The 15,076-nt window shown below is 37.9% G+C and overlaps 1 protein-coding gene across 1 annotated transcript in view; it reads left to right on the plus strand.

Moving 5' to 3' along the window:
* The first annotated feature begins 321 nt into the window (after window positions 1–321).
* The window catches only part of LOC146579967 (alpha-2-macroglobulin-like), a 35,262-nt gene continuing 20,507 nt past the window's right edge, over window positions 322–15,076 (plus strand). Inside the window, exons 1-9 of the mRNA XM_085266551.1 lie at window positions 322–382; window positions 5,852–5,937; window positions 6,087–6,267; window positions 6,444–6,600; window positions 7,909–7,961; window positions 8,310–8,330; window positions 13,714–13,879; window positions 13,971–14,055; window positions 14,141–14,264. Of these exons, the coding sequence (XP_085122677.1) occupies window positions 5,858–5,937; window positions 6,087–6,267; window positions 6,444–6,600; window positions 7,909–7,961; window positions 8,310–8,330; window positions 13,714–13,879; window positions 13,971–14,055; window positions 14,141–14,264 (867 nt within the window). The 5' untranslated portion in view covers window positions 322–382; window positions 5,852–5,857. The remainder of the gene's footprint in view (window positions 383–5,851; window positions 5,938–6,086; window positions 6,268–6,443; window positions 6,601–7,908; window positions 7,962–8,309; window positions 8,331–13,713; window positions 13,880–13,970; window positions 14,056–14,140; window positions 14,265–15,076) is intronic.

The raw sequence follows: 15,076 nt of genomic DNA on the forward strand, positions 1-15,076 counted from the left end.
AACAACACAAAATGACTTTAGTTAGCTAATGAAATCAAAGAAATAGATCAGCTGTATGCCTAGGATTAAATACCAAAACAAAAAACTAAATTATATAATAAACAGTTGGACTGCATTTGACCTCCTTTTGACATAGTTGAACATCAGCTTTTGAAAAAGTAAAAGTTTATTTTATATGCATAGTGACAGACCCTGTAGGGCGCTATCCAACCAGTTGAAGTGTATCCAGGCCAAACAACATGTTACAAAAGTCAGAATGAACAGATAGCTGCAGTTAAACATTCTTTCTGCACTGACCAAAAGTATGAAGAGAAGAGTAAATAGAAAAATGGCATGAGACACTCACAAGGCAGCCCCCTGAGCAGAGGTGGACAGTAACAAGGTACAAAAATTTGTTGCAGTACTTAAGTCGAATTTTCAGGTATCTGTACTTTACTTGAGTAGTTGTGTTTTTTGACTGCTTTTTAATTTCACTCCCTACATTTTAAACCAGTGTCTTTAATTTCTACTTACATTTTTAAAATAGACTCCTTACTATTTGAGGGGAGTTATTATTTCATGTCACTGTAGGCCTTCAAATACCAAACCGATTTGAGCCTAAACAGTAAGACGTGAAAGGCAGTCAGCGGATGTCGCATAAAAAGAGGCAAAACTGGGTGCTGTAGTCAGGGGTTAAAGTGGGACGGTATTTTTTTTTTGTTTATTTTTTTTTTTGTACAACATTGGTGTCCAAAAGTTGCAGCTGCGGTACTTCGGCATCTAGATAGCACTACTAAAGACGAGCAAACACAAAGGGAGTAACATGTGGTAAATCATTTCAAATGCAATGCTTCTATCAGCTCAACGAACATCAGCAAACACACAAACTGTTTGTGTGCAGTTTGTCACACAGTGTGTTGCTAGCTCAAGGTCCAAGGGAGGTCACAGGGAGAAAGAAGGAAGTTCAAATTTCAAATGCTGAGGGATGCCAATTACTCAAGAACTGGACCAAAAATTAGTGACAGCACATCTTATGGAGTGATGAATTCAAGCTGCAGTCATCCTGCCTGCCCTCCTGGACTCCTTTGAGCCTTGGTTTCAGTAACAGATACCAAATAAGCAACCACTTCTTCCAGCACCAGGCAGGGCATCACCCTAGTTCAGGGGTCGGCAACATGCGCGTCTTTAGTCCTTATAGTGCGGCTCCGCGTGGTTTGGGAAAATAAATTAGAAGTATTTAGCTAAAGTGTATTTTATTTATGTTAGTTCTTTTTTAACTTGTAGTTCTAGAAATACAAAAATAAAATTATATTCTATTTTTTTTTTTTTTTTTTTTCCCGATATTTTTATTAAAGTTTTTGCATCGACTTTTACAAAAGACAAATTGAACAATATGCCGTTTTCTTTTTAAAGAACATAAAGCAATATAAGACATACACTCCCACCTCATAATTATAGCAGTACCAGTGGGTGTACAAACAGAAAAAGGAAAAAATCCAATCTAATAATACTAGTAACAAACCCTACGGTACAAGACAACAGTTCCTGAATGTACAATGGAGATGTGGAGAGTATCCAAAACCCCCACCTCCACACAGACACATAAAGACCAAAACACACAAACAAACAAAAAAAAAAAAAAAGAAAAAAAAAAGAAAAAAACCCCCACACATGATAAATGGTCAGCTTAGTTATAGGGATAAATCAATTCTGTTAGAGAAAAGAAATATGTATAAAGTAGTTAAATAAATACCATCATAGAACGCAGGCACAATAGAATCCATATACTTAAACTTAGGCCTCTTACTTGAACATAAGATAAGAAAAAATAAAATATGATAGAGTCTGAGCTGGCTAATTGGGAGCATTGCGAGACCGCAAAGTCTGAACATGATCAAAAAAGGGTTGCCAGGTCTTAAAAAATTTGGCCGTAGACCCGCGCAGGGTGAATTTAATCTTTTCGAGTTTGCTAAAATGCAGAACGTCTCTGATCCAGATTTCCCAGGATGGGGCAGAAGGGGACTTCCAACATAGCAATATTCTGCGTCTTGCCAATAAGGTGAGAAATGCGACCAGATCCGCTTGAGGCGTCGGCAAGGCAACTGAATCAGGAAGAACCCCAAACAAAGCAGTTAAGGGCACAGGTTGGAGGGTTAGCTGGATGATCTTAGATAAAATCAAGAAAATATTAATCCAGTATTGTTTGAGGGATGAACATGACCAAAACATATGCATTAAAGAGGCAGGTGTTTGATGACAACGGTCGCAGTCAGGGCTAAGATTGGGGTATATTTGAGCTAGTCTGGCCTTAGTCCAATGTACACGGTGCAGAATCTTACATTGAATCAGCCCATGTTTGGCACAGAATGAGGAGCCATGGACCCGGTAAAGAATTTTATCCCAAGAGTCATCCTGAATCACACACCCCAGATCCTGCTCCCATGCCAATTTAATAGCCGAGATTGAAGAGTTGCCAAAGGAACATATTCTCCCATACAAACAGGAGATCAGGCCCTGTAATGAGGGCGGAGGCAATAGAAGGTTATCAAAGTCATGATAAGAAGGTCTAGATGGGAACTGAGAGGATTTCTCCTTCACAAAACTCCGGATTTGTAAATAGCGAAAAAAGTGACTTTTTGGAAGGCCAAATTTCAATGAGAGCTGTTCAAAGGAGGCAAATGTATTCTGAATGTACAGATCAGAAAAAGACCTGATACCCAAAGAGGCCCACAAATAAAAAGCACCATCAGCTAACGAAGGCTGAAAAGAGGGATTTTTCAAGATGGGTGATTGAAGGGGAAAAAAGGTCAACTTAAAATAACGACGAAATTGATACCATATTTTCAAGGTAACTTTGACAATAGAGTTATTATAAGAGCCTGTACTCGAAGGCTGCTTTTGGGCATAAATCAGGGCTGGTAAAGAGGCTGAGACACAGGAAGAAGTCTCCAAACTGAGCCAGGCCGGGGCATTATTCGTGTCTTCCCCCTGTAGCCAATACCTGAGAATACGAATATTACATGCCCAATAATAGAACATAAAGTTTGGTAAAGCCATCCCCCCCCATCTTTTTCGGTCTTTGAAGATATGTCTTGTGTATTCTGGGTGTTTTTTTGTTCCAGATAAACCCAGACAGAATCTTGTCTAATTTAACAAGAAAGGAAATTGGAATAAATACAGGGACACACTGAAAAAGAAAAGAAAATCTGGGGAGGATATTCATTTTAATTGTATTTATGCGCCCTGCTACAGACAGATGGAGTAGAGACCATCTGTCCAAATCCTGCCTAACTTTCTCCACAAGTGGGTCGAAATTAAGCTTGAAAAGAGCATGAAAATGACTTGTAATTTTAACCCCTAAATATGTGAAGTTGTCTGATACAACTCGAAAAGGTAGTGCTGTGCACTGATATTTCTGTGCAGCAGCATTCAGGGGAAACAGTTCACTCTTGGCAAGATTCAGTTTATAGCCAGAAATAAGGCTAAACTGTTCAAGTATTGAAAGTACCAAAGGGAATGAGGATGCTGGCTCTGAGATATAAAGAAGCAAGTCATCTGCATATAAGGAGACTCTTTGTTCTATACCATTTCTAGAAACCCCGGTGATACCTGGGTTTGATCTTAGCGATATGGCTAAGGGCTCAATTACAATTGCAAATAGCAACAGCGACATAGGACAGCCCTGCCTGGTCCCCCTAAACAGAGGAAAGAAGTCAGAGCATGTGCCATTTTATTATTATTCTATTATTTTTTCATCACTCAAAATAAGCGTCATACCCGCCAAAACGCCGTGCATTTATCGAGACTTTCAACCCCAGGTAGGCCAATTATGGATCTTCGGATCCACATTATGTCAGCAGCTATTCTCCTCCGTGAACTATGTTAAAACAAACACCGCTCACAGATGACAGCTTACAGTCCTGCGTAAAGATGAAAGTGACTTCACACAGCCCCGATTTGCAGACGCTGTGCGCAGAGGTTCAGGAGCAGAAGTCCCATTGTAAACACATCACGGCAGACCCGACGATGTTTCCATGAACACGCTTTTCAGCATCTCTTTATTGACCACTTTTCACACACGGTTGCTGTACGCATACAGCCGGCTGTAGCTTTTCAGCTCACAGCCCGACACACACCAACAACAGCATAGAGAGCACAGACGTTAAGTCCCCTGGAGCGGTGCTGCAGACCACGCCCCGCCACACACATTAACCAGGTAAAATACATATTTAGGCAGAATTTTGCAAATATCTATTTTCCCTTTTTTTTATTTTTTATTTTTTAGCAACATGGTACTTTTTTTCCAATTACTTTTTAAAAGCCAGGCCAAGGCTTCAAAAGCCCAAAGGCGATTGTCACGAAATTTATGTATTGAAAGTGCTTAATTAGTACTTATTGTTAAGGCTGGCGGCTCACAACAGTTTTTGTTTGCTACATGGATCATTTTAGTTCAGCTGGGTGTCTTTCCTTTTGTTATATTTCGTTAAAAATGTGTTAATTACATAAATAGAGGCCAGAGATGGCGCGATATGGCAGCCTCGCTTCTGTCAGTCTGCACCAGGCCAGCTGTGGCTACAACTGTGTGTGAATGTGAGAGTGAATGAATAGTGGAATTGTAAAGCACTTTGGGTGCCTAGAAAAGCGCTATATAAATGCAATCAATTATCATTATTATTATTAAATAAAATATAATTTTCTCTGTAGCACTTCATGGATTTCATAAGCAACACACCTTAGTTTTTCACACAAAGCATAAAGGTAAAAAGCAATATATACAGTGTTATCTTCATTTTAGATGTCATCAAGTATTTGCGGCTCCCAGTGTTTTCTTTTGTGTGGAAACTGGGTCCAAATGGCTCTTTGGGTGTAAAAGGTTGCTGACCCCTGCCCTAGGTGAATATGAGCAAGCCATGAAATTCTTAGGAGAACAGCATGGATGCCCTGTATTAATACCTGTTTCTGTGCAAATCTTGCCGCGAAACCTGAACCCGTGAGGTCTATTCACATGTGTGCATGCCACTACTGGAAGTCAAAAGCCAAAAATGCCTGCTCTGTTGACTGCTTCTGTTCCCCCTTGCCTAAATCTGTAAATAAACTTGTGGAACCTTTACAGTGCTTTGTGCTCGGGTGACCTTTCTACTAATTTATGACACGTTCTTCATAATTTCATTTCATTTCATTTTTCATTTATTTATTTATTTCACACTTGGTACAACAATTCAAACAAACCAACCACACTTTCTATCAAAAAACACTACAACCATGTGTGAAAAGGAGCAGGAAGAAGAAAATATTCTTATTAAACCCTGCCCCCTAATTCACAACACAGCGATCATCCTGTGTTTCATACTCAGTCAGCATCTGCATGGTGTTACTCTGTATCACGTCTGTGATATGTATGTTATGTATGTTATCTGTTATTTCAGAATGCCATTACAGATCAGTAGTTGTTACAACACTTCACTCACTGCAACCACATTTCCTTCCTGGATTTTGGTAAAATATTAGGAAAACATCAATACTTACAAAAAATAACTCTTCTCTCTCTCCAGTGTTAGCATAAATAGAATGGAATACACATTTGAAAACTAAAAACTTAAAAAAAACTACTACTTGCTTTAATTTTGAAGACAGCACCTGGTGCTAAACAAGTCTGTGGATAAAAAAAAAAACTACATCTTAAGTATCTTAAAATTGTTTGAATTTTTTGACCTGTAGAATTTTTGCATGATCAACTTTTTGTGCTTTTAAGATATCTGGAGACCAAACAGAAGGGGCTGGTCATGGGTGTTGGTATCTGTGCTAAGTGGGAGGGGCATGGGGGTTGAGGGGGTGTCTATTTAACAGACGCTGACTCTGAAAATCTTTGCAGTGAGTCATGGGCTGTTCAAGAATTCTGACATGGACACTGAGTGTCCTCCTGAGCTGGATGTGTGTGGATCAAGCGGTGGCTGAACCGTAAGTTTAAGTGTTCTTTATAAAGAAAAATAGAATTTGTTTGCTTTGTGACTTTGTGTGTAACATTTGTAGTTAAAGTTTGCACGAGTACTGGTTTGGGGTTTCCTTCTTTGTCAGTGCTTTAAGCGTTCATCTGTCTGTGTCTGCAGGCAGTACCTGGTGGCCATTCCTGCAGTTATAGAAGCTGGAGCTGAGACCAAATTCTGTGCAAGTCTTCTGCAGCCCAGTGAGACTGTGGTCATGACTGTCACTTTGATGTCCAGAGAGGAGAATACAACCCTGCTCACACATACATCCAATGAAGATTTTCATACTTGTACTCAATTTAAGGTGAGCTCCCCAAGATGGGTTTTGATTCACTTGGTAATTTCTAATATAAAAAAAAAAGACTGCAGGTGAATACAGTCAAGTATTTTAAACACAGCATACAATTATTTATTTATTCTTATAAATAAATAAGAATAAATAAATAATGCGCCTCATTCTCTCAAACACTTCTCTTAAAGGCTCCTTTAGTGGAAGGAGAAAAGATTCTGGATTTTGAGGTGGAGGTAAGAGGAGACACATTTCACTCAAAAGAAGTGAGAAAAGTCATGATCAAAGCCTACAAGGCCAGGACATTCATCCAGACGGATAAACCCCTCTACCTCCCTGGACAAACAGGTAAGAGTGAGCTGATGACCCATCAGAGCTAGATGGACTTATTCTGATACAGATTCAGCCTCTTAGTATGGCTGCCCCCAGCTGCTGGGAGACCCCCCCCCCCCTTTCCTGGGTGTATTTAACTTCCACCATGAACACGTCTCTTTCACTCAAAAACAAAAACGTTTATTTCTATAATTTCCAGATATTTTGATAGCATGTCAAGCTGAACTATGATAATTACAAACTATTGAGCAAGTTTTGAAAATGTGAATTGAAGTTAGTCTGGCCATGTTTGTACAAATCACCGAAACTATTTCCAGCAAACATTCATTCATTCATGTTTTCTTTTTAGAATAATCTAAACATTAAATAGATAAATAAAAATGTGTAAAAATACAGCAGTGCTGCACAATCCAAGCACTCTCTGTGTCACCAACACTTTTGAAACACATTATTGTCTTTGAAACACTTAGATTTAAATCTTTTAAACTGTTCTGCTTTTTTAAAACACCTTCTGCCTTCAGTCTGAACAAGTATGCTACAAACTGTTTTTCTAAATTGTTCAGCATTATGATTCTATGATAAATGCAGAAGCCTTGAAAAAATTCATGGATGCTGCTTCACAATGCACATTTTTATTAACTATAAATTATTTAAAAAAAATACCTATTAAATGTATTTAACAGTTTATAAAGTGACTGACTTAAAGCACTACAGACAAAACATAACAGTTGTAGCTGACTGAAGTTTGGCTTTTTGTTATTTCTGTAAAGATACCCCTTGTTCACAAACATATCCTAATATGAGTTTGCATCCTCTTATTGTAGCTGTCAGGAAAGTCTGGTACAGTTTGAAGGTGCAAATACATCATTAACATTAATATGGACCTTTTTGTTAGGTTACAACTCAATATTCTGATTTATCCTATAAAGTTCTTTAAACTCTGACACCGTTTAAGCCAGCTATCATTTCTTTACATTTTGCTTCGGAGAAGTCAGATTCTCATCTGCTGTGTTTTTTTAAAGTGCTCTCCGGGCTTTATGAAAGTCTTTTGCTGCAACCTGATATCACAACAAGGCGTGTATAGACATGGCAGTCCACCATGTCCATTTCACGCTTTTCCTCTACAAAGGATATGAGGATGAACAATATAAAATATATACACATTTAATTTACTTAAAGCTTGTTACGAATAGAAGCAAAGAGAAAATGATGTTAGTACTACTGCTTATTTGGCAGTAATGATGTTGGAGAATGTTTCAGTTTCATTTCTTGGTCAGGATTTATTACTCATTAAGGTGTAAAATCTTTGAACTTCTTCCAAAGTGCATTTCAGGGTTGTTGCGCTGGACCCCAAGTTGAGACCTGTCAGTCAGCTGGTGAGTGTTTCTGTCTCTCCTTTCCTCCTTGACTTTTATCACTCTGAGTTTATCAGTCAACTTGCACTAACAAATCAATAGTACAATGTATTGTCTGTCTTTAGTAATTTGTTTTTTTACTTATTCTGTGATAACTCTAACAAGCAAACACTTGGAGTATACAAAATAACATAAAAACATCACATACTGTTGAAATTCATTTTATGTTCAATTGTGTTACGTGTTGAATATTTTTGAACTTCTACCAAGCCTGCAGTTGGATAGAGACATTGGTAGGACACTGTATGAGAAAATCATTTCCTCTAACAATTTTCTCACTTTTGTTCGTTTTGATTTTTTGCCTTTTAGTGCAACATCATTGAACTCGAGGTAAGAAAGTATCCACACATCATTTTCTTTTCTTTTTTACATTCAGCATGTAAATCTAATAGATTTGTTAAGGGTCTAAACGTTCCTTAAAGCCAACAGCACAACAAAGTGCAGCAACTCTGAAATTTATATGCTGATTCTGATATCAGTGTTTTACCGTGGGACAATTTTGTTGATATATAAACAGTATATATTGTGTCAGGTTATTTCTTACACCTTTACATTAAACACACAGCACTGATAATTAAACTATTTTGTATAATTACAATACAAACAAGTAGAAGAACAGCTAACAGGGAGCCTAACCTTCACCATAACATATCAAAGCTGGATAGAGAAGAACATGGTGCTTTAGCAGAAAACTAAAAGTATAGCTTCAAACATTAGTCCACTGAGGGCACTCATTGGCTATCGTCATTCCAATTTCAGTGCGTGACATGAAGGTGGGAAAGATGGGAACTAAATGGAAGAAATAGAAAATACAGAAAGATCAGGGGGTTTAGGAAGCTATACAACATTATATTATAAGTAGAATGTAAGAATAGCTCAAGTATTGAATCCGTTTTTCAAAAGGCTGAAAATCATAGACAGCATCAAAGATGTCTGTAGCTGCTGTGATGTTGTCTCTAAATTTGTGAAATCCCATTATGAAGCCTTGAGGTGAGCAAAAATCTGCATCTGCACAGGATCATTATCACTGTATAATCTGTCATGATTCTGGGTTTTTTTCCCCAGCATTTTCCATTTTCCTTGTGTTAGTTGTGGAGTTTCTGTCTGTTTATATTTATGTTCATAAGTCGCTTTAGTTTTCTAGTTATCTTTAGGGTTCTCTTGGTCTTGTCTCTGTTTCCTCCCCAGCATCTCCTTTGTTATTGTGCCTCCCCGTGCAGTCTTTCATGTCTGGTTAGGTGTGTTAAGTTCTGTCTCTCGCTCTCAATTTCCCAGTCATGTCTCGGTCCCCATGTTTTTGCCTGTTGGCCAGCCATGTCTCCGTGTCTCTCTCACTCCACCTGTTGCCTGTGTTTCAGTGAGGACAGATTATTAGCAAGAATGAATATGATTTATTGCTGAATAAATCGGAGCTTAGACGCTGGTGGTGGAGATGAAGGTGTCTTGAATGGAGCTTGAGTGATGAGAGGTGGGGATGGGGATGAATTGGATTGCACAACAGCATCTGCAAAGGAGAAAAACAGATGCACAGTGAGATTTAAAGTATGCACTATGAATGCTGATTGGCCTGGAAAAGGCTGGAGAAGGTGATTGGACTAGACCAGTGATGACACAAACAGCTTGGAAACGTGGGAAAGTGGAAGTACAAAACTCGAGATTCCCAGCACCTGGAAGCAGATAGATGTGAGACCATCCATCTTCCTTGATGAACTTGCGCATATGCTTCATTTACTCAGTCTGCATCTTAGTCTGTGTTTCTTGTACTTCCTGTTTTACTTTGATAGTCTCCTGTCTCAGCATGTTCACTTTTGCCTCCCGTCTTTTTTGTTAGATTACGTTTAGCTGTGTTCCCATCTTCGTTTGCCCTTCGTTTGTGTGTATTTATGTCTGCATCTCCCCTCTGTTTCTTGTCACAATCTTGCTCATTCCCTGGCTGTGTGCTCTGTCTGTTTCTTTGGTTCTAGTTCATTCTTGTTTTTGTTTTGTATTGCTTAAGTCCAGCAATAAACTCATAAATTTTTGAGTTTAGTTTTTGTCTGAGAGTTTGTGGTTTGGGTCCTCCATCCTGTCTGTTTCACAACACCATATGACATAACCTCTTAAGCCCCAATGCCAAACCTATCTCCTGTCTTTTGCCCCCTTATCTGGGGCGTATGGGCTTAAGAGGATAACCACTTTGCCAAGTTCCAGAAGAAGACCCAAATTGTCACACTTAAATGAAAAAAAAAAAATTAGGATTTCCAGGAAACGTTTGATGCACAGATGACACACAGATTGAGCTGTTTGGTCACAATGACAAGAAGTATGTTTGGAGGAGTTAAGCTTTCAAACCAAAGAACACTGTACGAGCTGTCAAGTAGCAGTGATAGCATCACCTGTTTTGCTTCTCCTGGTACTGGTACATTGCACAAACCAGATGAAATAATGAATGAGGTTTATTGTATCTCCAAATTCTTCAACTTCACCTTTAGTGAATAGCTAGACAGCTGAAACTTGGACACAATTGACTGCTCCAACAAGACAATGATCACAAACACAAACTAAAACTGAATGGATAAGGCAGGCTTACATTACTTTCTGAAAGCCTTGTTCTTAATTCTATTAAAAATGTCTTACTTCAACCTTAATTCTACCAATTCTGCTAAGAAGAATGGTCAAATAAATGACCTGAAACCCTGCCTCTCTTCTCTACTCCCACTCATCTCTGCTATCATTCAACTTTAACAACCTCCTTCTAATCTAACCTCCATTTCTAAAATACTTGAAAAAACGGTGCAGCTCAACTTCTTTCACACCTGGTTAATAATAACATCTACAAGAGATTTCAATCTGGTTTTCACTCATGTCACAGTATAGAAACTTGCAGCACTTATGTGGGTTTATATACAGTACCAATGGATAATAACCAAGGTGATGAGTAATTTGGGCTGGTATCAGAAGAATAGGAAGGACTCTTGGAGCTCTGGTACATGAATGACAGAGAAACAAAACACAGTTGTGTGGCTTTAAAGTAACTTTAGTAATTTAAGCCATTTTAAGATTTTTTTCAAGAGATTTTTGTAACCAACACAGAATTACAACATAAAAATTTCCCCCCAAAGTAGCAAAAAAATAGAATAAAATAAAATTGTGCAGAAGTAAAGAATTAGTCTTTAAAGTCCAAATGGTACCGATGGGGCCCATGACAAATGGGTGCATTGCAACAGAGTCCATCCAATGAGAAGTGCGTGTGTGTGATTGTCTGTCCTACTGCACTACTTGTACAGCAGAGAATTGTAGTCCATCAATGTGTATATCGTCCCCTAGGATCTGGGATTGGCTCGCCATCCAGTGAAAACTGGAACACTCTGGGATCTGTAATCGCTGAACTGGTCCTTGGATTCGTCCCATATAAAAACCTGACCTATAAACAAATGGCCAAATATATGTCACAACCAATTTAAGAATAACTCTCACAAATTACAGTACTGTCACGCTGCAGTTACTACTGTTCAGATCAGCTATCATCAGTTCAATCATTATCAGTTCAGGCATGTTGTACAACATTAAAATATCAAGGTTCAAAGTTCACAGTATCAATTTTCAAAATTCACAGTTGTAACCTTCAGTAAGATTCAAGATTTTCCACAAGGCTTCAAATATTCAGGAACTATAGTCGCCACTTTTATGGTAAACATTCATCACATCCATCAGAAATAAACTCACTGTATATATAATCACAAATAAATAAATATATTACTCCCTTGAGAAATGCAGCAATATGTAAATGCTTATCAGATCTGAACAAAATACAAATAATCAATTTCAATAACATGTAAACACAAGAACTCAGTCTGTAAATAGGAGTATTAAAATAGATGTGCTTAATCCACCTTGTACCATAGGCCGTCTAGTACACGTGGAAATGCACTAAAAATTACCTCAAAGTATTCAATACTGTGTGTAGTAAAATAACTTGTTTTTCCTTTTTGTTTAGGATGATTTCAGGAACTGGATTACAAACTCCTTTACTTAAAGTTACTAATAATCTTGTAATCGGAGCTGACTCTGGTCTTCTCAACATTCTCATCCTTTTGGATCTGAGCTCAGCCTTCGACACAAACTCTCACTACGTCCTTCTGAGCAGACTTTCCTCTCTTGGCATCTCTGACACACCCCTAGCCTGATTTCAGTCATATCTCCTTGGCCGCTCCCAGTTTATTCAAATTAAATCATTCCATTCTCATCTATTGCCAGTCACATCTGGTGTACCCCAAGGGTTAGTCTTAGGCCCTCTTGTCTTCATAATATACATCCTCCCTCTTGGTACCATTTTCTGTGAATTTGATCTTCACTTTCACTGTTTTGCTGATGACGCCCAGTTATATATCTCCTGCAGACCTGGTTCTTCCCTCCCAGCTTCTTCCCTTACAGAATGCATATCTGAATTGAAATCCTGATTCAGCTCTAATTTTCTTAAGCTTAATGAGGAAAAAACTGAAATCCTTCTTATTGGCACTAAATCCAACCTTTTGAAGGCAAATCATTTCTCACTCACTACTGATGACTCCAGAGGTTTTCCCTTCACCTCATGTTAAGAGCCTTGGTGTCATCCTGTCCTATAAATCTCACATCAATAATCTCAATCGTTCTGCCTATTTCCATCTACGCAACATCAGCAGATTACGTCCTTCTCTCTCCCACCAGTCTTTGTCCATTCTTGTCCATGGTCTCGTTACCTCCCGGCTTTGCTACTGTAATTCTCTCTCACACGGTCTCCTCCAAAAGTCCCTCCATAAGCTTTAACTGGTTCAAAACTCCACTGTCCGCATTATTACCAGAACCTCCTCGTACCAGCACATCACCCCTGTTCTTCAGGAACTTCACTGGCTCCCTGTGAAATTCTGGATAGTGTACAAACTTCTTCTGCTCACCCTCATAACCTTGCTCCTGCTTACCTTTCTGATCTGTTAAGCACTACCTCTTCTGCCTGCTCACTTCGATCCTCATCTTCTATCCAGCTTGCTGTGCCTTCTTTCCGCCTCACGACCATGGGAAGCAGAGCTTGCAGCTGCTCTGCTCCCAGATATAAGAAACATTGGTTTAAATCTAAACTCAAAACCCATCTGTTCAAATCTGTATATTCACTGTGAATCAATTGTTTGCTAATTTTATATTGTGCTTTTGTTTTTATTGTTCTTCATTTGATCATTGTTCTGTTATTTGTTTTATTGTTGTTTATTTGTTGTTTGTTAAGTGTCCTTGGGTGTCTTGAAAGGCGCTTTATGAATAAAATGTATTATTATTAAATATCCATCTGGAATTATACCAGAAGATTCTTGATGGCTACCGATTAGAGAAAATACAAAATAATTTATTTTTTCTGTATAGTCATCTCAACCTGGAAAAATAACAGTCTACAGAAATAATAATAATAAATAAAAAAAACGAAAGTCACTATGACATTTTTCCCTATGATAACTTTATGTAACATTTTGATCACAACTTTATATTGCCTATACTGGAGACCAGATGAGATGCAGTAGTCCAGTTCTCTCTTATACCAGGTTATTAGACTTTCATTTGTTTGTTTTTCACTCAATAAGCAGAAATACAAACACCAATATATGCACCAGACAACCTTTGGGGTTCACCAACATATTCTTTAATATGCAGACAAGTGCAAACAATTGAAAAGGTTAAGTTGTACACGTACTTCTCTTGTATTTAACAGAATCCCAATAAAAACAGGATTGGACAGTGGTTAAATGAAACATCCAATAATAAAATATTGCAGCTTTCATACTCCTTGAACTCTGAGGCCCATGAAGGAACGTACAAAATAATTGTCTCTGTGGGTGAAGATAAATTTGTTCACAAATTCAAGGTGGAAAAGTATGGTAAGTCAGGTCTTTAAAAAGATCTTTTGAAATTCTGTTTTTAAATATTCTTAATATAATGCAGATATTAACTTTGATATTTTGTCCCCAGTTTTACCCAAATTTGACGTAACAGTAAATGTATCTGAAGAAGTGAGTATTGGCCAGGAAGAAGTTGATATTAAATTATGTGCAAAGTAAGTAGGAGTCCTTTCTTGACAAATGGCAATTTAGATCCTCACAAATTGGAGTTTTGTTTTATTTTTGTTTTTATTTTAATAGGTACACATTTGGACAGCCTGTTCCAGGAAATATTACAGTTACGATGTGCCGACTTCTTGAACGCTCTATTTCCTCTGCTAAGAAACACAAGACAGAGGCTCCCTGCCACACAGAGACCAAACGGGTACAGTTGTTCCAGTCTCAAATTTCTCCTGAAACAATGTGCAGATAAAAGCAGACCACATGCCCATGCAGAAGGTTTCTGTATGTCAGGAATTAATGCAGTATTTTATCATTATCTTATCTATCTCCAAATTTCGAGAATGTAATGAGTAAAATTTCAAGTTGAACTTGAATTTCAATTAAATAATTTTTAGTGTCCTTAAAGCATTTATTTTTAATTCTGTATTATAAAATACCCGGTTACAGATTCAGTAATATTCACTGTTGTGCCCTCATTATTTATGAATGCTGAATTGTAGCTATCGCTTTGACTCCATTTTTTTCTGCTGTTATGAATATGTTCTGTGGCTGATGCTTGTGTCAGTGTGTCAGCTCTTAACAAGCTAACTGATTAAATAATGAGTTTAAGTCATTTATTCCATTAGTAACACTGGTAGAGCTACAACTGGCTTAAGCGACTGCAACAAAGTCCAAATTGTTGCAACCTGCTTAACCTCCTAGAACCTGGAGTCAACATATGTTGACATCAAATTTTGGGTTGTCTAGACCACAATACTAAATTTTGCTCTACACGAGCCTGATTTTCACTTACAACAACATTATACTGCCACTGTTCTATTGAAATTAAAATGAATATCTTTATATGTGGATATCAGGCCCTTGTAGAGCAAAATCATTCTTTGTTTTTACATTCATCAGGTCCCAATCAGCCCAAATAGCAAAGACAAATTAAAAATGCATGCCATGAAAGACTTCGGGTCTTAGGAGATAAAAGTATGATGTAAGCCTTTTTAAAATTATTTATATTTTATT

Source organism: Mchenga conophoros, linkage group LG3 (genome assembly GCF_057382185.1).
Source record: "Mchenga conophoros isolate Kocher_MC1m ecotype Shallow Benthic linkage group LG3, M_conophoros_male_GT1.1, whole genome shotgun sequence".
Taxonomy (NCBI): domain Eukaryota; kingdom Metazoa; phylum Chordata; class Actinopteri; order Cichliformes; family Cichlidae; genus Mchenga; species Mchenga conophoros.